Source organism: Patiria miniata, unplaced genomic scaffold (assembly GCF_015706575.1).
Source record: "Patiria miniata isolate m_02_andy unplaced genomic scaffold, ASM1570657v1 HiC_scaffold_25, whole genome shotgun sequence".
NCBI lineage: Eukaryota > Metazoa > Echinodermata > Asteroidea > Valvatida > Asterinidae > Patiria > Patiria miniata.
In genome coordinates, this window is record NW_024037064.1 from 8,443,682 (window position 1) to 8,468,724 (window position 25,043).

The window sequence follows — 25,043 nt, forward strand, 5'->3', positions numbered from 1 at the left end:
CCTATATTTGATGCAAGTATATAAATATTGATATACATCTATACCTGAAGAGCTCCCCCTAGTGTAATGTGGTGTTAGCGCCCCCCCCCCCCCCCGCCCCGCCCCGCTCATTTTTGATATATTTTTTTCCCGGTGTATTAATTAGGCCGAGTCAAAAAATACAAACGGTTTCTCTAAATGATTTCCCTGTCTCGACTCTTCAATCTTCATTACAAGGAGCAATATATATAACCCTTTGTACTTAAAAGAAGAACAAAAGAAATTGACTTGTGGAGAGGGCATGGCAAAGAATGATAGAATCGAATTCGAACCTGCAAACTCCAGATGAGTGGTCAAGGCGCGTGCGTTGAATTAAAAGGTTGTACTACCATGGAGCTATAGCTCCGTGGTACTACATACTCACATTATATTGTTGGCACTTTTCTTCCCACTTTACGGGCACACGAGACTGGAACTGCCTTCCATTCATATTAACATGTAATCACAGAGTACCAATACTTTTTAAACGCCAGTCAATGATTTTCGGGATCGATTATCGGGATCGAGTGTGTAATTAGTGTTTCCCGGCATTAACTTACTTGTAGCAAGTCTATTTGTTGACCGGTGACCGGATACAGCGCCCTCCAGGGTTCCAGCGGACAGATCGATGGGCCCGTCAACAACCGGCTGATCACCGACGAGAGAGGTTGCTCGATTTTGTCGAAATTTTGTCGCGTCAGTGTATTTTCTGTAGTATAGCTGCACCTCAGCGCATCATAGGTAACTGAATTTGGGGTTTTGAGTACGATGGAATTTTACGAGTGTGGTTAAAACATGATTCAATTAAGAATGTTGCAAGCCGACGCTACTTTCAGCGGTTGTGTACAAAGTCTATGGAAAGTCAAGACAAATTTGAAGGGTGCCGGTCAACTCGGTCCGTGACCAACTCGGTCCGAGTCAACTCGGTCCGTGACCGACTCAGTCCGTAACCAACTCGGTCCGTTACAAACTCGGTCCGTAACCGACTCGGTCCATAACCAGCTCGGTCCTTATGGCCAGTATGGGAAAATGTGCGCAAAATGACTTCATTTTCTTGCAACAAGGGCAAGGCGGTCTCGAGTGGGTTTTTTCTTCTTCCAGATCTCCGTACGCACTTTATAGTTTCTGTTGCCTCAATTTCTAGGTGGCATGTGGACGGCTCGGGCCATGGATAGCTTGTGGAGCTTAAATATAAAAAAAGAGCTTTGAAATAAAAAGTTTCACGCACGATCCACGTGTACGGGTGCTGAGCTGAGGCTACGTACATGTAGGCTGCGCTGGCGGGTTGCCGGCCCTTCGGTCACCCCTAAGACCCGGCCCTGCGCACGGCGGGCCGCGTGGGCATATATGCAGCTGGCCGGGTGCGTTCGGACTTTGTGAAAACGATGCAAGGCCGGCCGGTGACAGTGCCGCGCCTGGCCGCACAGCCCCACTGGCCATCGCCACCACGCACGGCCGGTGCACCGGTGCACCGGTGACAGTGCCACGCTTGGCCGCACAGCGCCAGCGGTGCCGTCCCCCCAAAAAACATAAATAAGTCTGTAATCGTAAGGTCTCAAACTCTAGGATGTCACTGACAGTGGAGTACCGTTAAAGCAGCATTTTGTACATGTGGGCCCTTGTTACAAAAAAAAAAAAGCAATCTTTTTGCGTACATTTTCCCATAGGGACCGAGCTGGTTACGGACCGAGTTGGTCACGGACCGAGTTAGTCACGGACCGAGTTGGTTACGGACCGAGTTGGTTACGGACCGAGTTGGTTACGGACCGAGTTGGTTACGGACCGAGTTGGTTACGGACCGAGTTGGTTACGGACCGAGTTAGTCACGGACCGAGTTGGTTACGGACCGAGTTGGGCACGGACCGAGTTGCTCACGGACCGAGTCGGTCACGGACCGAGTTGACCTGTGAAAGCAATTTGAAGTCCTACTTAAGTAGGCCTCTTTTCATTGCAATGAATGACCTTCATTGAGATATATGAAGGAAAAAGCAGCGTCAGGTTGCAACATTCTTTCCCATATTAAAATGGAAGTCACTAAATAGTAAATGGGTTCCGAATAACCGATGTCATGGCATGATCTAGACCCATGAACGTGGCGTTGTAACGCCATGCTGTTGTGTATTTTCGAACCTAGGGAAATCGATCCGCCATACATAATTTTGTATGGATGTTGAGTACTCACCTAGAAATCTAAATTTGCCTGTCCGCGTGTTCAGGATGTGTCATTTCGACAAAATTTGCCATCAATGAAGACCCATACGAACGTGTAGAAATTAGATTTTAACCCGACAAGTGACCCTGACAAATGACCCTGGACGAGTACCAGTGTCATTTGCGTGCAAAATTATCGGAGCCCTCCGAGCTACCCGTCTGCTTCATGTGGCACATATGATAGGCGGCGACTGATTGGCCAATAACGAGACCACGTGATAAACGCAGCTAATAATTTGGAATCGCACTCCGGAGTGCCCGGAGCGTCAGTGCGATACCAAATTATCTGCAGCATTTATCACGTGGTAAATCACATGCATCAGGAGGAGGTTGCAGGACGTCGAGATCTTGCCAGATTTTACCTCGAATATCGTTTAAATGCCAGATTTGGCGTAAAAGCAGATTTCAACATGTTCAAGAAAGCTTGATATGTGAATACTTATCACATGGTAAGGCAATGTTCAGTCTTTGTCACGGAAGGACGATTTCGCTTGGTTCGAATATAATTTACAAGAGTGTGGCGTAGTTTACAAGCCACGTTCACAGGTCTAGGCATGACCTAGACCAAGGGCGGATCCAGAACACAATTTTGGGGGGGCCAAAACAATTTTTGGTCCCCCAACAAAGTGGGTCAAAAAATTACGGCGTGAGGTTCGGGGCCCGCTTAAGGGCCCCGAAAAATTTTGGATTCTAGATGCTCTGTGGTGCGATTTGAGGCAATTTCTGACCACTTTAACCAATGATTTTTGAGGAAAAGATGGTGGTGTACTCATTGCCTACCTTTATTGCGATGTCACATAAAAAAAAAAATGGTTTCGTTTTGGGGGGGTGGCCATGGCCCCCTTTGGCCCCCCCCCCCCCTGGATCCGCCCTTGACCTAGACCTGTGAACGTGGCTTGTAAACTACGCCATGCTCTTGTACCATTTCAAACCAAGCGAAATCGCCCTACCGTGACAAAGACTGAACATTGCTTCACCGCGTGATAAGTATTCACATATCAAGCCTTCTTGAAAATGTTGAAATCTGCTCAGTGGACAGTAGCTTGCTCTTACTAACACAACAGTGCTACACGTGAAATTTGTTGAGATCATATCTGGTTGTTCAGTAATCTGTATCATTTTTGTTGTCAGGACATTTGTAATGTATGCGGTTTACTCTCTTTGATTGGAAATTTTGGACTCGCCACGTAGCCATCATGTGGCCGTTCACCACGAGCGCAAACACGGGCGTTTTACCAGGACGTGGCAAGTACTCGGTGGGATGCATAGACATCATGGCAGACAGCTCACTCTCTGGGTAAGATAAAGGCCGGGAAAATTCGGCCAACCGATTACCACTTACCTGCCGCCAAACATCCAAATTTTCACCTCACCTTGTGATTTCAACCAAGAGGAATAAAGGAAAGAGTGGACATGCAAACAAAAATTGGTAAAAATGTGCTTTTGGAGCACATTTTGCATGCACATGTAGTGCAGATCTGAGTTGAAGCAGCCGGTCAAAACTGATTGAAGTGTCTGGAACAGCAGTACGTTATACGCATGACATCGATAACCATGACGTCGCATGAGACGTCGCATGAGCCGGCCAGTGATAGTGCAATACGTCATTGTGAATATTTATTTTCTCATGAATATTTAGTTTATTTCAATGGATACTTCAAATACGTCCAAACATGCCAAAGATTGATCATTGCAACAGCGATCGTGCGCGGCCTAGCGGTTAAGAGACTCATGTATTTAGCAAGCGTCCGAGGTTCGAATCTCGATGAAGTGAGTGACTGATTGATAAATAGAAATTAAGGAAAGGAGAGGGTGAGAGTAGAGGAGGGAAAGTGGAGGAATAACCATAAAAGAGGTAACTTTTGGCGCTAGAAAATTAATTGAAAAAAGATGTGATCGGATAGCCGAATTTTTCCTAAAGGCCTTCGGGGCAGCCGCTTAACCTGCATCCAATTTCACGAATCGCAGCTCGAGTTACGACGTGCAACACGTCGCAACTTGCGAGGCATCATATAATCCATTTCACGAAACATGCAATGAGTTGAACGCGTTGTAATTTCCTTGTCAAATGGCTTAAAACACTTCACAAGTTACGACGTGTCTAGTGGTCACTACCAGATAAGAAGAGTCCTTTTCTTAGCCAGTTTTATGCCATAAACATTACACGAGATAGGCCTATGTGAATAAAGTTGTAAATAGAAATTTCATTGAATAATTATGAATTAGACTGCAAAATTGCAGTTGAAATTTCAAAGTAGCTATACAGTCCACTGAGAGCTTGTTTTCCTTGAAAATTGCATTACACGGCCGCCATTTTGGTTTACGTAACCAATTTTAAGCTCAGATCTGATGACTCTTCGTTGAATATCAGACAACTATTTACTGTATGCTGACTAAATACATAAAACAGTCACTGAGTTGTGCTACATGTATAGTTTACACCTATGAGGTGTCACACTAACGACGTGTTTTGTGAAATGCATCACAGGACGCGTCGCAGCTGCCAGGCAAAGTAGGGATACGATGCGTCACGGCGCTGCAATGCATCGCAAGTTACGATGTGTTTAGTGAAATCGGGTGCAGGGTTCTCACCACTGATCTCTATATAAAGACTGGACAGCGGATATGCATACAACATTCACACAGTAGACTTTGCATATTGACCAATTCACCCCCGGTCTCACGAAGATGGCCGCGTATAGCACGAACGCTCTACGCGTAAATACGCGCGCGTTGTATCAACAGTTGACGCGCATTTTGGTCACGTACACATATTATGATGTTCTGAAAGGGACACATTTCCGTAGTGATTATTATTTCAAAATGCCGAAAAAGTGGTATTTGCGGCATTTTAGTAACCACTTCGTTAGAAAAATTGTAGTTAACCTTGGTCAGTGGTGGTGGTCAAAACATAAGTCAAGTGAACCGCGACGTTACAAAAGAAATCGTGCTGTCTATAAAAACGGCAACTTGTCTTTTATAGATCACCAGCCGGTCTCATTAATATGGCGTCAAAGTCGTTCATTGTGCGGTTCTTTATTAGCTATCCAGTCTTTATATAGAGATCAGTGGTTCTCACCATGAAGGTGAGGGCAATTTTTGTTAAAATGCATTGACCACTTAAACCTTCCCAAATCCTCCAGAATCCTCTTTGCAAAATGGAAGACTTTGCAGGATTAAGACTACTAGGTTTACGCTATGTTCCTGGCGGTCACGGCAGCCCCGTTTGCCCGAAACGTAGTGCGCCGTGGGATTTTGGCAATTTTTTTTCTCCGTAGTCAAGTTTTTTTTAGGTCCTGCTAAGTTTTCTCACGGTCTATCACGGTATATGTGATGGGCCGTGGGGGAAAGGGGCTGCTGAGTCCCGGAGGCTCAAAGGCGCACTACGGTTCGGCCTGCGGTCTACCACGAATGCCAGTACGTTCCCTCCTGGCCTGTCGCGTTCTGATGGGTCCCTCTGGGGTCCCTCACGTTCCTCACGTTCTAATCAAAGTCTGACACGCCGCCTGGAACATAGTGTAAACCTAGCCTTAGGCTATATTGCAAAAGTGTGTGGCTGAGTTTGGAAGATGCACTGTGTCAAGGTCTTAGGTCAGACCTTGTGTGTTTGCTCATACTTGAAATCATCCGCACTGCTCCAGGATGTCACTGGCTCTGCCTCAACATACTGACATTGATTGCTGCAGATGGAGGATTTGACAGGATTGAGGCAGTGGTCACCCCTCCAAGGACTACATAGGCCAAGTTCGGGCAAGGACCATTAGTCGACTAGTGGTTGATTTGTGACGTACCTTACGCCTGCGCACTGATAGCAACGTGCGAACGTCTCTAGTCAAACGCTGGTCAAAATGTCATCGCAAAACTTCTGGATCCTGGCTCTCTGCTAGCGTTATGAATGCGCGCGGCTATTGGTTACCAGCGAAGCAACCAACCCCAGTAGGCTGGTTCCAAATAGTCGACTAGCGTAGTCAACCACCGTCGACTAGACAGAGTTCGGGCAAACGTTAGTTAACCATTGGTCAACTATAGTCCTTGCGCGAACTTGGCCATGGATTACTTCAAACTTGGACTCTGTGTGTTTAAAATCGCTTCCACATTTCTTTGTTTTATATTGTCCCAGCCACGTGGTTGCCATGCCCATGTCATCTATCATTAGATCCTAGTACGGACCATGGTACATCCACCAGAGGAAGTGTCAGTCTTGTGATCCTAGTGGAGGGGTTGAAAATTGGCGGGAAAACCTAGTGTGCTTGTGCACATTTACATAGGCTTATGTACAGTTAAGGCTATAGTCCATCATTTGTAATTAGTGCAGTTTGTTCGTTTGAAGCAACAAAAGTGTTCAAAATCTAATGAAGGATACTAAACAACTTACTTGATGAAGTTTCAGCTCAGCTTCACCTTCATATTCCGAGAAAAACAGCATTCTAAGATCTCAATTTAAAATCAAAAGTTGCTAAATCATGTTTCGAATTGTTTGAATTGCAGCTTTACGCGATGTCGCGCACTGATCCGACGAATTATAGTAACCGCGCGCGCCTGTGCGTCGTTCCAATGCTTGTGCGCGCTGCGCCGAATAACAAAACGAACAACTAATTTAAATTTTCCTACGGTGCTTCTTAAGAAGCCCCGTTGGAAATGCCTTCTTTCGTTGATTTCTTCAAAATGACAGCTTGCCAGAAAGAATAATTTCACAGGGAGTTTAGTCCCCTTACTATCTTTCAACCAAGTATGTTTTTCAACAATAATTACGCCAGCTACTTTTCGGATAGCTGCAAATGATGGACTATAGCTTTAAGTACCTGGTGCCATCAAACAAAATGACGAACTGGGCTGGGAGTATGCATACCCCTTTCTTATGACACAACTGGATACAGGTCCTCAACGATTCTTCAGATATTTGATGATTAGTCGATCATTTCAAAACAGCTTGGTGAAAAAAAGAAGACTTTCCGTAACAATAGTCTCAAGAACTCAAGTTATACCTTAACCTTAACCACTTGGGTATTTTAACTAGAAAGTATCCCGAATCTGCCAAAATCCATCAATTATTGTCATGCAAAAATGTTGGTGGCCAGTGAGTCCATCAGAATCCACCAGTTTAATAGCCGGTAGTTAATCTGTTGAGATCCTGAATCCATGTCCCCAACTGCTCAATATGGAGGTATCCTGAATCCATCGAAATCCTGCAGTATGCTCTAGGCTAACTCCCATGATATCATGAAAATCCCCCAACTTTTTCAATATCCTGATTCCGCCAAAATCTGGCGAAACAGGAGTGTGGATTTTGATGGATTCAGGCACGTTAGGAAATTTCAGCAAAATTCCTGTTTCCAGAAACTCTCTTGCAGGCAAAGGAATTTGAAGGGCACCAAAATGGAAAACAATTTGAGTGATTTCAACAATTTTTTTACAAGATTTCAAAATTGATTTCCATCACAGAAGTTTCATGCGGCTTTTCTACCCAGCTGACACGCCAAAAGAAAGCGCCCTCAACGACAACTCGGCATGTCCAACTTGGCTTCCGAGCAAGGAGTATGCCACAGGATTCGTTGCCTACGCGGGTTTGCAACAGCGCTCCGCCCGACTTTTAGCCTCTGTCTTGAACTACTTTACAGGTAGGTCGACAAAAAAAATGTTTTACCTTGATAATTCGAGTTTGTCGCGTTGTATTATATTTATGTGACCTCTGGCATGAGGTTGTGGCTATGCTTGTACTTTGTAAATCGATGTGTGTTTTACGCATCGAGCTATATTAAATTACTAGAGCGCTAACCCTTCATTCTTGCGCGTGGAGACGCTTTGAAGCTGCTCTGGGCGAAGACATTTTGAATTCATGTGCGTGTTTGTAGAACACAATCAAAATAGATGGATTGAATTTTAAAAGTGTATTCTATTAATGCAACGCGAATACGTGCACTCGTTGCGCTGTTTGCGTAGAGCAAAATGACACGCTCATTTGCTGATCATGTGTTTTAGACTTGGGCGTATTGGCTTCGATAACACACCGGTATGGCACATGGGGGACAGTGAAGCAGTATAATTTCTGCTATCATCATTGTTTGTCTGCTTTTTTAAACTGCAAATTTCGCCCTAATTTCACCATAATAATGTCTTCTTTACCTTCAAATAGAGAAGAGGTTTCTCTCTTGTTCCAAAGATAAGATCAGAAATTTGAATTTATTTTTTTTGGGGGGGGGGGGGGGGGAGATAGGACCTGCGCAAACAGATTTGCTGATTAATTAGGCAATACCCCGCCTCTTGACTTCCTAGATTTTGACCAATCAGCAGGCGCTTTCTATAGGTCTGTCAGGTCTTTGGTCATTCAGCCGTTGCGCGGCATAGACATGGATTTAAAAAAAAAAGTCACAGCGCGCGGAGCTCGGTATCATGTTACGTGAATGCCCTCCTGGCTGTTGTTGTATTACAAAACGCTTCATTCGAATTGACCAATCACAGCGTGCGGCGCTCGGTATCATGTTATGCGAATTCGCTCCCGGCTGTTGTTGTATTACAAAACGCTGCATTCAAATTGACCAATCACAGCGTTACTCCTGATTTTGGGATGAAATGACGTCACTATTTAGTAAAGTCGACTCCGATTGGCTGGCGCACGGCTTGCATAAATCTGCATGCTTTGACATATCAGACGTTAGACAGGAGATGGCTCCGTGGATAACGGGTGATACTCAGACTAGCTACCGCACTGGTTTGTACTCTATTGTTACATATGTATCAATATTCTACAGGACGCATAAAGATACCAGCCGTCGAGAACGCACCACTCGCCAAGTCAGATGCCCCTTTCCCAGTCCTGATATTTTCCCACGGTCTGTCTTCGTGCCGGACCACGTACTCGTCAATTTGCGTCGAGATGGCGTCACAGGGATTCGTAGTCGCAGCTGTCGAGCACAGGTATTTCTTCTTTATCGCAGAATCGTGATCGATTTTAAAAATAATTTTAGCTTTATAGCATTTGGATTGAAAAAATAAAGCGGTCAGTAGCAAAAAATGTAAGCTAGCTATTCAAATGTTCAGTTGACAATTTGGTATTTGGGACAGCCCTTCAACATGGTCAGTACATTTTTCTTTAAAGAGTTTGTGGAATGCTTGAAAACATTTCCGTCAGATTTTGGGTATATGTAGCCTAAGGTGTGATGAAATAAAAACGACTATTGTTTCTGTCATGAATTGAGTACAAAGGGTAGCTTTTGAGAGCTATTTTTCAGGTCCTGTTTCGACCCGAACGTGCAATTTGTGTAAAAGTCGTCGTTGCGGGCAGCAAACAAAACACAGTAAATCGTGACGTAATAAACAGGACTCGTTTATGCTACCCTGTATTGGGAGTCCTGTTTATTATGTCACGACATTACGAATTGCACGTTCGGGTCGAAACAGGCATGACAGGACTTGAAAAACAGCTCTCAAAAGTACCTTTTGTACTCATTTTATGACAGAAACAATAGTCGTTTTTATTTCATCACACCTTAGACTACATATACCCGAAGAATGACGGAAATGTCTTCGAGCATTCCACAACCTCTTTAAAATTCTTTTACATATTTTGTTCTCTACACAGGGATAGGTCAGCATGCACCACTTACGTCATCAAAAATGTCACCACGGATGACAGTGACTCAGGGGCGCCCTCTAGTGACACAGTCCGGGAGTGGATTCCTATTCTCCTTATGAAGAAAGATGAGTTCGAGATCAGGAACAACCAGGTACTTTTTGTGGGCAGTCATTGCTTAAAATATTGGTTGAGTCGCAATATTCCGAAGTACCATCGGTCCAACGTCCCATTGGTCCGAAGTCCCCTTACTATCTTTCAACCAAGTGTGTTTTTCAACAATAATTACGCCAGTTACTTTTCGGATCGCTGCAATAATGGACTATAGCTTTAAACCCGTACCCACCCCTTCGACTACATTGTCATCATTCGCCAGCGTTAAAGAGGTTGTGGAATGCTCGAAGACATTTCCGTCATTTTTCGGGTATATGTAGCCTAAGGTGTGATGAAATAAAAACGACTATTGTTTCTGTCATGAAATGAATACAAAAGGTACTTTTGAGAGCTGTTTTTCAGGTCCAGTTTCGACCTGAACGTGCAACTGTGTAAAAGTCGTCGTTGCGGGCAGCAAACAAAACACAGTAAATCGTGACGTAATAAACAGGACTCGTGTATGCTACTGTGCATCGGGAGTCCTGTTTATTACGTCACGATTTACTGTGTTTTGTTTGCTGCCCGCAACGACCACTTTTACACAGTTGCACGTTCGGGTCGAAACTGGACCTGAAAAACAGCTCTCAAAAGTACCTTTTGTACTCATTTCATGACAGAAACAATAGTCGTTTTTATTTCATCACACCTTAGGCTACATATACCCGAAAAATGACGGAAATGTCTTCGAGCATTCCACAACCTCTTTAACTGGTTGATTTTGTGTGCTTTATGAATACATGTATGTAGCTCAACACGCGTGCAGCAGAGTGTAGTCGAGCTCTTGATCTGCTCTTACAAATGAACAACGGGGAACCAGTGGTCAATGCACTCAATGATGAGTTTGACGGAAGCATGTTTCAGGTACGGAAATATTTTAGTGAAATATTTTTAATGATCAGAGGAAGTTTTTTACAATATTTTAATGGTATTTCATCTATGTACGGTACTGCGGAATTTAAACAGTTTGCAGTTTTTTTTACAGTTTTTATAACAATTAATAATTCAGACATCAACTGGTCCAGCCTAAGTCCTTAATGAAGTTGAGTTTTAAATTGGGATTATTAATATTGTTTCTCATTTTGAGGAATCTTTGGTTCATATTGCGCTATATAAATGTTGTTTTATACGTGTAAAGGTACATTAAGGAGACATGTTATTGTAATTTCTTCGCTCGATGGGAGACATCTGTCAATAGGGAGACATTTTCATGTCTCCTAAATGTCACAGACCCCTTTAGAGGCAACATTTTGTTGTCGCAATTACATTCATGGACATTCACATGGGGCTTTTAAAGGACTAATCCTGTAAGGGAATTTTCACATGTTTTTTAATGACCCTTGCCACTGAGGATTATCATTGGTTATACATAACGGTACACTGTGTCTATCTCCATGGGTAAACAAAGGACTTTCTTAAGTGTGTTTTCAAGGACTCCTAATCTGGCTTAATTTGTTGGAAAATCCTTGAAAATTTAGTTAACTGTAATTTCAAGGGAAAATGGCTCTTTAACGAATTTTTAAAGGGGTACTTACATGTAGGTCCAGAAATCCCTGAACATGTCATGTTTTGGATTGTTTGCTTAGCCTTTTTCAAACATCTGGTTGAAAGGAAACCAACCTAATGTCTTACCGTTCCCGAGAAAAGACGCAAAAAACCCCGCTTGTTTACATCGGACACGACGGAGTACGAATACGTTTTTCGTGTCGTTCTCAGCTTACGATATACACGTTGTGTGTCTCGGGAACAGCGGTGACCAATCACCAATCAAAAAAAAATAGTTTCTTCAACGTCCACAAAAGGCGAAAGCTTTACGAATGAAATCACAACTAGCGTCCAAACAGCTCGAATTTACGGGGTCGCAAAAGTGGACCCCGAAATTTGTTCTCGCACGCATAATACAGGAATAACACAAAAACGCCAAGTTTTGAAAGGATAGTTGTGTGGATGTTTATATCCTACTTTTAAATGTTCTTTCCGATTAACATCATCTCGTTCAAAGCGCGTTTTGTAGCCCAATTGGGCTGTTCCAGGACCCAGTGTCCCTTTAAAGGGAATATACATCATTTGCTTTTGCTGTAATTTTCAGAAATGGATGGAATTGGGGGGTTGGAAATATATAGCAAATATAGTTACACTGACTTTTTTGAGGTTTTGGGTTCGAAAATGCTATAAAAACCAAGAAAAACAATCATTTTCCTGTAGTCTGGTTCCCTGACTCCATTTAAGAAGAAACAGAGCAGTTTACATATATTGGGGAATTGTAAGGTTAGGGAACCAGTCTAGCTGGCTTGTACCCGTTCATAGGTGTGTAATCGATTGTAAACAAGTGCGATGGTCAACTGGGGCCAGTATTTGAAAAAAAAGCCAGTTTTTTCCAACGCTGATCGGCCGATCAGCGTTGGAAATTGATACAAAAATACCACTTTTCTTGAAAATGACAGTATACCGGGTGCCATGATTTTACAGGATGCTTTACACTGTCATTCACTAACAGTCCAGCAAGGTATTTCAAAATGATTTGGTAGTTTTATTTTTTGATGTTTGCAAATGTTGTATTTTCCCTTTAAGGGATGAAGATGTTCATAGTGACATGTAGTGTGTTCTAATGTATATATCTTTTCCAATTATGTTTTTCATAGGGCAAACTTGACAGTGACAAAGTTGCAATATGCGGTCACTCGTTTGGGGGAGCAACTACCTTGTTGACATTGTCTAAAGATAAACGATTCAAGTAAGTTCTTATTGACAGGGTCAACATAAAGTGCCCTTTTTGTTTATTGTGGAAATTGACAAGGCCCCCCAAAAAATCTCCGGTTTCTGGTATGTGCGCGCGTCGCCGTAGCCATGCGCGTCGGCAAAATGAAAATTTTTTTTTTTTCAATGAAAGATGATGTCTCAAAACTGCCAAACTCACTGGTTTGACTGGAATCCTGCCACTGCACAATTTTAACGTGTTATTAGATGGGGTGACGATCGAGCATAAGCTTTATGTGGCCTCTCTGGGCTCCCATATATTTTGCACTAAATTTAGTCGGAAACACAAAGCATTGTCCTTGGGTGTATAGAAAAAAAAAACTAACAAAGTGAGCTTGTTTCTGCATTCGATAGGGGACATTGAACAATAGAGGACAATTCCCAAAGGTCCCCAATTTGGCGCTGTGAACAGAACATACAGGAGTTCTTCCAAAAAAGTTATTTAAGTTCAAACAAAAGAGGGGGTCCCCAGATGCAGGCAAATACACACTGAAATTTGTATCCTTGTGGAGACATTTCTTTGTTCTCGTGTAGTAAAGTTTTCGAGTTTAAAAGTAAAGTTTCAAAATGCTCTTATTTAACCAGAATTAATTTCCTTGGCTGAAATTCGGACTTAATATCCCTTTTCTAAAACTCTTCCATTGGCGACAGAACAACCAACCTTTGGAAATTCCTCGTTTTTGAGTCAAATCCATATACGGCATCTATTTTGTGAAAACCTTGTGGAGACGTATTCATCTATAGAAATTGCCCTGTGGAGATGTATACAATCTTTTGTTCCCTATTGTGTGCACGTCTCCAGAGGGCACGGTGTATCCAGGCATGCAACTGGGAACTTACAAAAAAAGAGGAAATTCAAATATTTCCGTGACTTTGTACAGTGTTTTTCTATTTTCAATGGCACACTTTGGAAGTCAAAAAAGAGGATATCAGCTGATCCGAGGAAAAGTCAGATCACACTTATGCGTGTGTATGTTTACACAGATGCTGTGTGGCTTTAGATCCTTGGCAGTTTCCCATTGACAAGACAACATACGTTGACATTGACCAACCGGTGCTCTTGATCAACACTGAGAAGTTTCATTGGCCGGCCAACGTGACCCCCATGATCCGATTGGTTCCTGACCTCAATGAACCAACAGAAGACAGAAGAATGATCACCATACGGTAAGCGATCCTACATCCAATAAATAACAGGCTGGGCCCAATTTCATAGACCTGCTTAAGCACAAAATTTGCTTAGGCACGAAAAAACACTGCTTAGTAAAATTAGGTTACCGGCCCAAATTCCATGTGAGGTACATTGCTTGTGACTGGTATGTAGCGGTTGTTTACTTAGCATAACAATCACATGGAGTTTTGACCGGTAACCTGATTTTATTAAGCAAGACGTTTTTGTGCTTAAGCAAATTTTGTGCTTAAGCAGCTCTATGAAATTGGCCCAAGCTTCTTATATAGCGCTTTTAACTACCGGAAGATCAAAGTGCTTTACATTATTATTACCCCTGATCATTGGGCCAATTAAACATTCCATATACCATCTCAGCTTCCTGGGGAGTATACAGCTCGATGCTGCCTGTTAGGCGCAAGGAAGCTAATTCAATCACAATAACCATCACTGCCCTCATAGGTACCCATTTACTCCTGGGTGGAGAGAAGCAATGAGTGACAAAGTGCCTTGCCCAAGGGCACACGCACCATGACCCCGCCAGGACTCAAACCCACAACCTGCAGCTTTACCTGCAGACCACGAATCAGTGCCCTTAACCACGAGGCCATAGCACTCCACATCTGTAATATGTGCTTGTCGTCACGAATCATTCTGAAGCCAAGATACAGTCCATGTTGCTTTAAAATGAACAGTGAAGGCACCGTTGAGCAGAACTGTGACAAAGCATTACTTGTCATTGCTTATCTGTGTGACCAGCAGCCAGAGTTGTAATGACTCGAGTCAATGACTCGACTCGAGTCCGACTCGAGTCACATTTTTTGGTGACTCGACTCGACTTGAGTCCCTAAGGGCAAATGACTCGAGTCGACTCGAGTCATTTGCCCTGCAGCACTGCAGCACTGCAGCTTTTCATGAAATCGGGTGCTGCCTTGTGATTTGGCTTGTGGTTGACTCTGCAAGGCGGTTATTAAATAAGTACTTCTCAGGAATTGACAAATAGTAGTACTAGTCCGATGATTATAACGCAATGCAATTGTTTTTTATGGCAGTGGGACAGTACATTCAAGTCAGTGTGACTTTGCTACCCTCTTCAGGCCATCCATGGCAAGATTTATGCATTTTGCTGGCAGCCTTGATCCAGTCCTTGCCATGGAGCTCAATCTACATGCTACCCTGGCCTTTCTGTCATCTAAATTAGGTACGTTATGAGTTTTGGATTTTGTTTAGGTTTATGTTGGATTCTTGGTCTGGGTCTGTGTCTTGTTTTTTTATTTGGAAATTCAGGCCAAAATAGGGCCACTTCATCACATCACTTCATCCCATCTCTTGGTGTTCCGACTTCCACAATTTTGTTTAACTTAAGATGGTACCAGCATACAGTTTTCACAGCAGTAATGCTCAGATTACGCTCTTTTCAAATCTGCAGTAAAAAAAAAAAATGACCGGGGTCATCAAACGTCTCATTTAGCTTGATCGCATCACATATGTTGGGGAGTGGGTGTTGCTTTTGGTTCTTGGCACAGTTCTTAGCCTTATCTAGTTTCAGGCATGGTTCTGGGTCGGGTCTGGTAGTGGGCCTATACATGTGTATGTGTCTGGGTCAGATTCTCGGACTCAGTCTGGGCCTGGTTGTGGGTTTGGTTCTGGGTCTATATGTGTCTGGGTCAGATTCTCGGACTCAGTCTGGGTCTGGTTCTGGGTCTGGTTCATGGCGGTTTCGCAGTGGTTTCGCAGTGGTTTCACGGCAGTTTTGCAGTGGTTTTGCGGCGGTTTCGCAGCGGTTTCGCACCGGTTTCGCAGCGGTTTCGCAGCGGTTTCGCAGCGGTTTCGCGGCAGTTTCGCTGATAAAAAGAATGTCCTCTGTTGGCTACTAGTTTGGTGTAAAATCATGTGACAATGAAGCGCGATGAATTATGCTGTCCACCAATGATGCCTTTCTTTTCGTTTGTGGATTTAAATACCCCAAATGTACGAATGTGATTGGTTTATTGTTAAGTCCCCCCCCCCTTTTTTAAAGTGGGGGGATATCATATCGGTTGTCCCCCCCCCCCACTTTTTTCGCCCCCCTCCAAAAAATGTAGCCCACATATTATTCTGTAGCTCAGAATAGCTGATTCAATTACTCCTAACTTAAAATTGGTGTTTAAATTGTGATCTTTTGCAAAAAAAGATGTGTTAAAGCGGTCAGAAATTGCCTCAGATCACACCACAGAGCGTCCAGAACCCAAAATGTTTTTGGGCCCTTAAGCGGGCCCCAGACCCCACACCGTACATGGGCTTCGCGCTCGCATTAATTCAGTTCAACGAAAGTCCCCCCCACTTTTGAAAAGTGATTGACGCCCTTGGGTTATTGATATGTGCAAAAGAATACCAAAGAAGGCTTCAATGAAGCTATGTACAGTCCACTATGTGTGTAAAACTGATCACCGTACTTTCACAGTGTGGTGTGGCTGATGCTCCAGTAATGATCTTGCAAGTGTATGCGTTATCATTTGCAATTTTTGTGTCAATTCTTCAGTAGAAAGCCTGTTTTCGAGATAATCGCAAAAGTAGTTTCTCATACATGTATCTTAAAACTGCAAAAAATACCACTTTGCAACAACTTTGCGAAGCAAGGAAACCATCGCACTATTCTGTGTGAGCTGAATTTTTACATGAACCCAGTAATAAGATTTAATTTAGCAGTTACATGTAATTAGTGAAAATTAATTAGTAAAGATCATGTGGCTCTTCAGGACCTGAAAAATAGCTCTCAAAAGTACCTTTTGTACTCATTTCATGACAGAAACAACAGTCGTTTTTATTTCATCACACCTTAGGCTACATACACCCAAAAAATGACGGAAATGTTTTCGAGCATTCCACAACCTCTGTAAGAAAAACATATGCTAAAGCCACAGATGTTCCAAGGCATTTACATGTATCTGGCACTTCCTGATTTGCATATTGTAGCAAGCTGCTTGAGGTCGTTGTTCTCGCTTCATACAGACTAACAGTACATGTATGTATGTACGTATGTGTGAGTCATAGCGCGTGGCTGCAGTGAACAGTGGCCAACCTTCAATCATTGGACAATGACCGCCGATCATCTTGACCAAGTCTAAGGTGGGAGGGGTGGTCTGTATGCCGCTATCAAGTCCCGGATGCATCTGGAAAATATAGTTGATATAAATAATTTGTAATGTTATAACCTGGGGGGATTGAGATGGGACAGATGGACTAACAAGACTTACAACATCAAGTCATGGAGAAATGCAGTAAATTTGTAAAAAATATTTAAGTTTTCTCTGAATCAAAGATGCACCCTTCTCCCCTCCAATATGAATCCACACCTCTTCTTCAGGAATATCTCCTTCGTGTCATGTCAAGGTGCCATTTCTTTTGGAAGCAAAGTTAAATACTAAAACATAAACGTATTGTTTTTTATCACGATAGAAAGACAAAATGTCTTCCGTGAATGTTCACAGTGATTTGTAAACTCTTACCATTGCTGTGGATTCAAGTAGACACCATCTCTCTGAGGTCCCCAACAAAGGCGAAGAGTACAGATTCAGTTGAAAAACCCTTATTCCATCAACCTTGTGGCTGTTGAACTCAAGTTCTTTGATTTCTCCTTGAAGATACCCTTGAGCAGGAGTTCCTGCAGCTTCCTCAAGGCATCCTTGGTATGCAGTTCTGGACATTCAGGTATCTGTAATTAATGAGGCAACAATGTCAAACCGAAATTCTCGTTGCTCACCACAACTCAATTCAGAAATAGTGAACTTGAACTGCAACCCCTACCACTAGTCCGAGTATCACCCGTTGTTCAATGGAGCCCTCACACTGTATCCATCATCTGATACATGTATCGGAGTTAACTTTTGAAGCTGTGGCGTCATGTCGACCAGAAATGTGGACTAGGCTGTTGATAGGCTGTTGGCTGCCATGTTCTTGTAATACAACAAAGGGTTATGGAGGACCCGATAGAACATGAGGCGCCCGCTGCATGGTCACAATATGGGTTATGGAGGAACAGATAGAACATGAGGCGCCCGCTGCATGGTCACAATATGGGTTATGGAGGACCAGATAGAACATGAGGCGCCCGCTGCATGGTCACAATATGGGTTATGGAGGACCAGATAGAACATGAGGCGCCCGCTGCATGGTCACAATATGGGTTATGGAGGACCAGATGGAACATGAGGCGCCCGCTGCATGGTCACAATATCGAGGTCAAGACATGTTTTGCGTTATCGCTGAATCTGGGCGAACATCACAGATGCTTGTCTGCAAGCGGATATTCCACAGATTTCTACCCCACCCCCCCCCAAAAAAAAAACACCGGTATTGCCTTCAGATGTGTGCATTGTTATTTGATGAGTTCTTAAATCCATAGGCCCTTTTGATAAAATTCAACTTTTAAAAAGCAATTTTTAGAATGAACTACAAATACCCTTTTACATATTGTTTTTACATATGTATATTACATATATACATATACTTTTATCTCATTTGGGGGATCAGTTTGGCGTAGTGGTACTTTCCTCGCCTTCCACCACTGTGACCTAGGTTCTAATCCCGCCTTGACCAATATGCAGTCCCTGCCTGATTCCGTGTTGTTTTTCATAGAATTTTATTTTTGGGTTGTCCTCCAACCACTAAAACTGTCGTTTCATGAAAAAAAATGCGGACCCCCCCCCCCCCCCCCCCCCCCCCCCCGTTCTGACACCCTGATTTTCAGAGGCCATGAAAGTGTCTGCAAAAAAAAAAAAAAAACCCGTCTACATTTCAGATGTTTTTGTCGATGAAATTCCCCCCTCCCCCCCTTGCAAAACTTCATGGATCCGCCCCTGAATGCCGTGGGCTATCCCGGCCAATGGGAGACTTTGAGGCGCTGGTGGCAGCAAACATACCAAATGCTAAAGCGCGCATGCTCAATGTGATGCAAACAACGGAAAAAGGACCGTTGTGTTTGCTGCCACCAACGTCTCAAAAGTCTCCCATTGTGTAAACATTGCAAACGAACATACCCCATCTTCCTGATTTCCTGAGCTGAGTCCATGCTAGATGTCAGTCTCGCATCATGATAAGTGAGAGGCCAGTAGTACAAAGGCTGTCTTTGCATGCTTCGGGCCAAGAGATGCACTGCAGATGGTTTCGTTGTCATTAGGTGTTGTATAATAATATGAAGGCTGTTCACAAAGAAAAGAAAACTCATTTTAATTATGATGTGTTATAATAACAATAATAATAATATACGGTGCTTACATAGCGCTTTATACCAAAGGTTTCAAAGCGCTTCACAATCATTACCCCTGTTCATCAGGCTATGAGACCAGTTTCTGCAGCAGCTCAAGATCAGCGCAATCTGGTCTCTACCCTCACAGGTACCCATTTATACTCCTGGGTGGAGATACGCAATTGTAGTAAAGTGCCTTGCCCAAGAACAAAAGCATTATGTTCCCAGGCATGCAACTTTTCCTCGGATCAGCTGATTTCCTCTTTTTTTACTTCCACGGGTGCCATTGAAAATGGAAAAACACTGTACAAAGTCTGGGAAAAATTTGAATTTCCTTCTTTTTTTTGGTGATTTTCCAGTTGCATGCCTGTGTTCCCCGTCCGCGTTCGAACCCTCATACCACTGCAAGTGAGCCGAATATAGTAACCATTGGACCACAGCGCTCCTAAATTGCAAGTTTTAATTGATGCTGCCCATCACCTATGTGTATAGAGCTCATGTCTATATTTTTTTTGTAAAGAGAGGAATTTATACAATAATACTTTAGAGTATTGCGACTGAATTTGTTCCAGAGTCGGGTCATTTTTCTGTTTAAAATTCCATGTATTAAATTATAGAAGATTATGACTGTTGTTCAGCTTAACCATTTGTATTGTATGAAAGTGTTGTTTTGTATGATGGAGATTAAAAATTTCCAAATAAAGATCAAATTTATTGCAAATTTATAGAAAAATCTTACCCGACGACCAGTTGTAATGCCCGGTGATTGTGGCTTGAAGCTTGACCCAAGTCCATAGCAACAGCCTCCTTGATAAATCAACAGATTGAACAAATGAAAATAGCCCCCCCCCCCCCCTCCTTCCTGCCGTCACTGATTAGGCCCTTTCGGTCAGGAACCATACAAAATCCTTCAATTGCCAGCATGTAAAATTGGATTCAATTGGATCGGAGTAATCCTCCAAAATCATCAGCTGCAGTATTTGTTCAGTGGACGTGGTGGAGGGGCCTCATTGACCATTATTGCCTCGATCCTTCATTTTCCTACAAAATCCTCCAACAATAATGGCCGTCACTGATTAGGCCCTTTCGGTCAGGAACCATACAAAATCCTTCAATTGCCAGCATGTAAAATTGGATTCAATTGGATCGGAGTAATCCTCCAAAATCATCGGCTGCAGTATTTGTTCAGTGGACATGGTGGAGGGAGGGGCCTCATTGACCATTATTGCCTCGATCCTTCATTTTCCTACAAAATCCTCCAACAATAATGGCTGAATATAGACAATGGTGGATACAGCCTCTGAACTCGGCACAATGCATCCTCCAAAATCGACTCATGCACCCTTTGTTTTTGCCATTCATACAGCCTCAATCCTCCAGCATGCATCCCAAATCCTCCAAAACCACATGGAGGATTTTGAAGGATTGAGGAAGCCATGAATGGTTTAAAAGTTCAACCAAACTTGGCTGGCTTCAGCTATGTATGCTCCATCATGCATGTCCATCGAGATGTTCAACAATGTTTTTTTATCAGTGTATAAATTCAAGATGTTCAAAATGATCCAACACAACAGGTGTCTTCATTCTGTGTCTTGCACCGTATTTTGAGACGCTCCTCCTGATCCTGATGAGAAGTATTTTCGTCTTATCTTGCGGCCTCTACCCCCTTTCCCCTGAGTTTTCACCAGTTCACACACAAAACATTCACCCGTGCTTTGGTGCGGAGGCCAGTCCCATTGCACTTTTTGGTTCACGAGTAATTTGTGGACATCCATTTCCCGAGTGCCTCCCGTCAAATGTCGAATGTTTCTGGAACATCTTTCACATAGGAACGCTGGATGCTGATCGGGTTTATCGTTCCACGTACTGACTCGAAATAAACTGAAAATTTCCCAACGAACGCTGCTGCAGGGGAGTGGTTTTCGTTTTGGTTTTACCACTCTCGGATGCAGCCTCTCTGTACAAATCCTACAAATTTTCCCCAGCGATTCTTGATGAAATCGGAAATCCATGATGAAGTAAATGATTGTCCACCGAAACTCCAAAAACTTTGTCAAGTTTATCGCGCGCTCATCAGGGCTTGGCCGGTTGGTACCCACGCGTCAGAAGTTCGAACCGTGAACCAGCGATCCAGTAATCGCGAACTGCAGGGAAAATGTTTTTATCCGTGTAATTCTAGATGTTCAAAATTTTTTTTTTTTATATCAAGTGTTTAAATTCAGAGTAATCCAACACAACAGGCAGTGTCTTCACTCCGTGTCTTGCACCGTACTTGACGAAGCTCGTCCTGAATGAAAATGAGAAGACCGTCTCTTCTTGCGTGCTCGGCCCCCCTTCCCCTGAGTTGTCACCAGCTGGCACACAAAACATGTACTACCGGTACCATGTGGCGGCCAATCCCATTGCACTTTTTGGTTCAAGAGCAATTTATGGACATCGATGTCCCGTGTGCCTTTAGTAAAGTGTCGTAACTTTCTTGCGCATTTCTCACACAGAAAGGCTGGATGCTGGTCAGGTTTATCGTTCCACGTATTGACCCGAAATAAACTAAATACTTCCCAGCGAACGCTGCTGCAGGAAAGTGAGGATTTTTGTTTCGGGTTTTTCGATCCCGGATGCAGCCTTTCTGTACAAATTCTACAAATTTTTCCCAGTGATTCTTGATGAAATCTGAAGTCCATGATGAAGTAAGTGACAAGAATGTGGGGTTGTTTGGTCCACCGGAACTCCAAAAACTTAATCCAAAAAAAGATGTTCACAGTTTACATCGCACGCTCAGGGCTAGGCCGCCTGGTACCCGCGTGTCAGTTTGCATGAAGAAGCTCGATCCGTGAACCAGCGATCCAGTAGTCGCGAACTCCGGGGGAAAATAATTACCGCAAAAATAAATTTTAGATGTTCAAAATGATCCAACACACAAAGGCAGCGTCTTCATTCTGTGTCTTGCACCGCACTTTGGAAAGGCCCTCCCGATGAGAAGTATTGTGGCCTTCTCTTGTGGCTTCCACCCCCTTTCCCCTGAGTTGTCACCAGCCTGCACACAAAGCATCCACCTGTGCTTTCGTGTGGAGGCCAGTCCCATTGCACTTTTTGGTTTAAGAGCAATTTGTGGACATCGATGTCACGGGTGCCGCCAGTGAAGTGTCGTAACTTCCTAGCGCACTTCTCACACAAAAAGGCTGGATGCTGGTCGGGTACATGTATATCGTTCCACGTATTGACTCGAAATAAACTAAATACTTCCCAACGAACGCGGCTGCAGGAAAGTGGTTTTCGTTTCGGGTTTTTCGATCCCGGATGCAGCCTTTCTGTGCATATTCTACAGATTTTCCCCAGCGATTCTTGATGAAATTGAAAATCCATGAGGAAGTAAATGACACCGAGAAAATGTTACCAAAATTGTGGGGTTGTTTATCCACCGAAACTCCATGTTCAAACTGTTACGCTACATGTTACATGTGACAGCGAGCGCGCAGGCCCAGGTCGGCTGGTACCCGCGCGTCAGTTTGCATGTAATAGTGGCATAACAAACCGTGAACCAGCGATCCAGTAGCCGCACACGGTCATGACGGGTACAAATTGCATGTCGGCGAAAATTCCCCAAAACAAACAGTGTAATTTTAGACAATTTGCTGTCCCATTTTGGTTTATTTCAGAAAGGAAATATCACTTTTTGTCATCCTCTCATTGACGATTGGAAAACGTGTTCTTAAAATGTCTATTTTTGACAATTATTTCGCTGAAATTTCTCCATGATCGAAACCTCGACATTTTTGCCGTACGTGGACAGCGCCATGTTGTGTGACGTCACATGCTTTATTGGAGTCAACAAATACCGAACATACATACACATACTTTATTAAGATATTGTGCGCACGATGTGATGTGCAAGTGGGTCTGGGTGTGAGTACGAGTGTGGGTCGGGTTCTTACTATCTTGGTCTGTGTCTGGTGCATTATGCAGGCATGCAACTTTTCCTCGGATCAGCTGATTTCCTCTTTTTTGACCTCCCATGTGTGTCATTGATAATAGAAAAACACTTTACAAAGTGTTGGAAAGATTTGAATTTCCTCTTTTTTTTGTGACTTTCCAGTTGCATGCCTGATTATGGGTCTGGGTGTGGTTCGATCTTGGACTCGGTTTGGGTCTGGTTCTTGGTCTGGCCCTGGATATCTGGCTATATCTGGTCTGGGTCTGCGGTCATCTGGGGTTTGGTTCTGGGTCGCGGGACTGGGTCTTGGTGTTGGTCTGGACCATGGTCTTACTCTTACTTGACTAGGCCGTGGTGTGTGTCATGATCTGGGTCTTGTTCTTGTTCTGGGTCTAGGTATTGGCCTTTAGTCTGGGTCTGTTTCTGGGTATGTGTCCTGGCCTGGAAGTGTATCTCGGTCCGATTCTGTTTCTGTTTTGGTCTGAAACTGGGTGTGTTTCCAGTTTTAGATCTTTATTATGTATGACTGTATCTGGGTCTGGATCTGTATATGTGTGCATTTGGTCCGGAACTGGGTTGTTTCTAGTTTTTGATCTATAATGTAGGACTGTATCTTGGCATTTGTTTGGAACTTGTTCTGCCTGGTTCGACATCTCGGTCTCGTTCTGGTTCCGGGTCTAGTTTTGGTCCTGGTTTTGGTTCTGTGTCTGAGTTATCTAGTTCTTGTCTGTGTCTGTTTTCTGTGCCTGGTTTTGGTTTGCTATTGTCAGTAGCTTTACTTAAATTTTGGATAGGACTAAGGCTTTAATCGTATGTCTTGGGTTTTGAAAAGCAAGATTGAGGTTTGTTTAATTTTCATTTCATATAGTTCAACCCTTTGGCAAGTTTTAGTTTTAGCGTAAATTGTTTAAATTTGGCTTTGTTTCTAGTTTTAGTTTGCATGTGTTTTTATTTTTGTGCTTGCTTGGGTTACAATTTGTGGATTTTTATCACAGGGGAATGTTTTTATCGCTCCTTTGTTATGACTTGTTTTTAATTTTTAATACGTCATTGAAAAGGACATATTACATTATACTGAGAACAATTCAAATTTGTTTTTACGGCGAAACAAAAAAGAGCTACCATCCTTGAATTTGCTTTTGCTCTGACAAAAATTGAAAGACAATTTACTGATCTGCATTTTTAGGACAAAAAATGACTCCACAAATTTTCTTTTCATTCAGATCTCTGTAGGACTAAGGATTCTCTTATTCATACGGTAATTAACTTTTGAGGCAGTTAAAAAACTACCCTGTTGTTTGTGAACAAGATGTGAAACAAACAAGCAATTTTAACAGACAAGTAGATGCTGATGAATGATGAGTTGTGTCTAATTAACTCAAGGCAAGGTGTTGTTTCGTTTCCTGTTTTTTGCAGGTCTTCCGTACAATCCTGATTACGACAGGATTCTCCGAGGCGACAACGAGCACGTCCTCATCGGCACCAACGTCAAACTCGACCCGGAGAAGGTCCTGGATATTAAGGCCAGTTTGTAACGGTTCTAGTTTATCTGATTTGTTGGAGTTGGGATGCAATCAGCTTAGATAAATCAAGAAGCAACATACGGATCATGAATTTTTGTTTTTATTAGGTGGAGGGGAGCTGGGAAAATTGTCAGTCCAGACATCGGGAAACAACAGAATTGGATGATTGGATTGGCAAATGCATTAAACTACAGTCGACTCTCATTATAAAGAGCACTTTTATAAAGAGGTTGTGCTTATAAAGAGCAGATTCTGAGGTCCCAAATCTTAGGTTCTCTTTGTGTTTCTTTGTTTCGCTGTCCTTTTATAACAACATTCCTGTCATAAAGAGTCCCATCGACCTTGTTATAACGAGAGTCGACTGTATGACCTCGTAGCTTGGAGGATATATTTTATGCCTTTCGAAAGACAAACTTTTTGGAATTGGGAGCGAAGGTGGGTCGAGGTGAATGGTTCTCTAGGGGGGTTTTTTTTGGAGGGGGGGGGTG

General features: G+C 43.1%; 1 protein-coding gene and 1 long non-coding RNA gene across 3 annotated transcripts; one reads left to right on the forward strand and one right to left on the reverse strand.

The window, feature by feature from the left end:
- The first annotated feature begins 603 nt into the window (after positions 1–603).
- On the forward strand, positions 604–24,820 carry LOC119733406 (platelet-activating factor acetylhydrolase-like). 2 transcript variants are annotated; one of them, XM_038206989.1, is made up of 10 exons: positions 604–759; positions 3,361–3,526; positions 7,672–7,847; positions 8,979–9,144; positions 9,809–9,953; positions 10,700–10,813; positions 12,592–12,683; positions 13,691–13,873; positions 14,927–15,075; positions 24,449–24,820. In XM_038206989.1, the coding sequence occupies exons 2-10, from the start codon at positions 3,375–3,377 to the stop codon at positions 24,565–24,567; spliced, it is 1,296 nt and encodes a 431-aa protein (XP_038062917.1). In that variant the 5' UTR covers positions 604–759; positions 3,361–3,374; the 3' UTR covers positions 24,568–24,820. The 2 variants fall into 2 exon arrangements, with proteins under 2 accessions (XP_038062917.1, XP_038062918.1); XM_038206990.1 differs by lacking the exon at positions 3,361–3,526 and having other exon boundaries at positions 617–759.
- Positions 16,677–22,296, reverse strand: LOC119733408. Its single transcript, XR_005271816.1, has 4 exons — positions 19,841–22,296; positions 18,893–19,054; positions 17,363–17,568; positions 16,677–17,026 (listed from the first exon to the last, which is right to left on the reverse strand). It is a non-coding gene; the product is annotated as an uncharacterized LOC119733408 (long non-coding RNA).
- Positions 24,821–25,043: the final 223 nt, after the last annotated feature.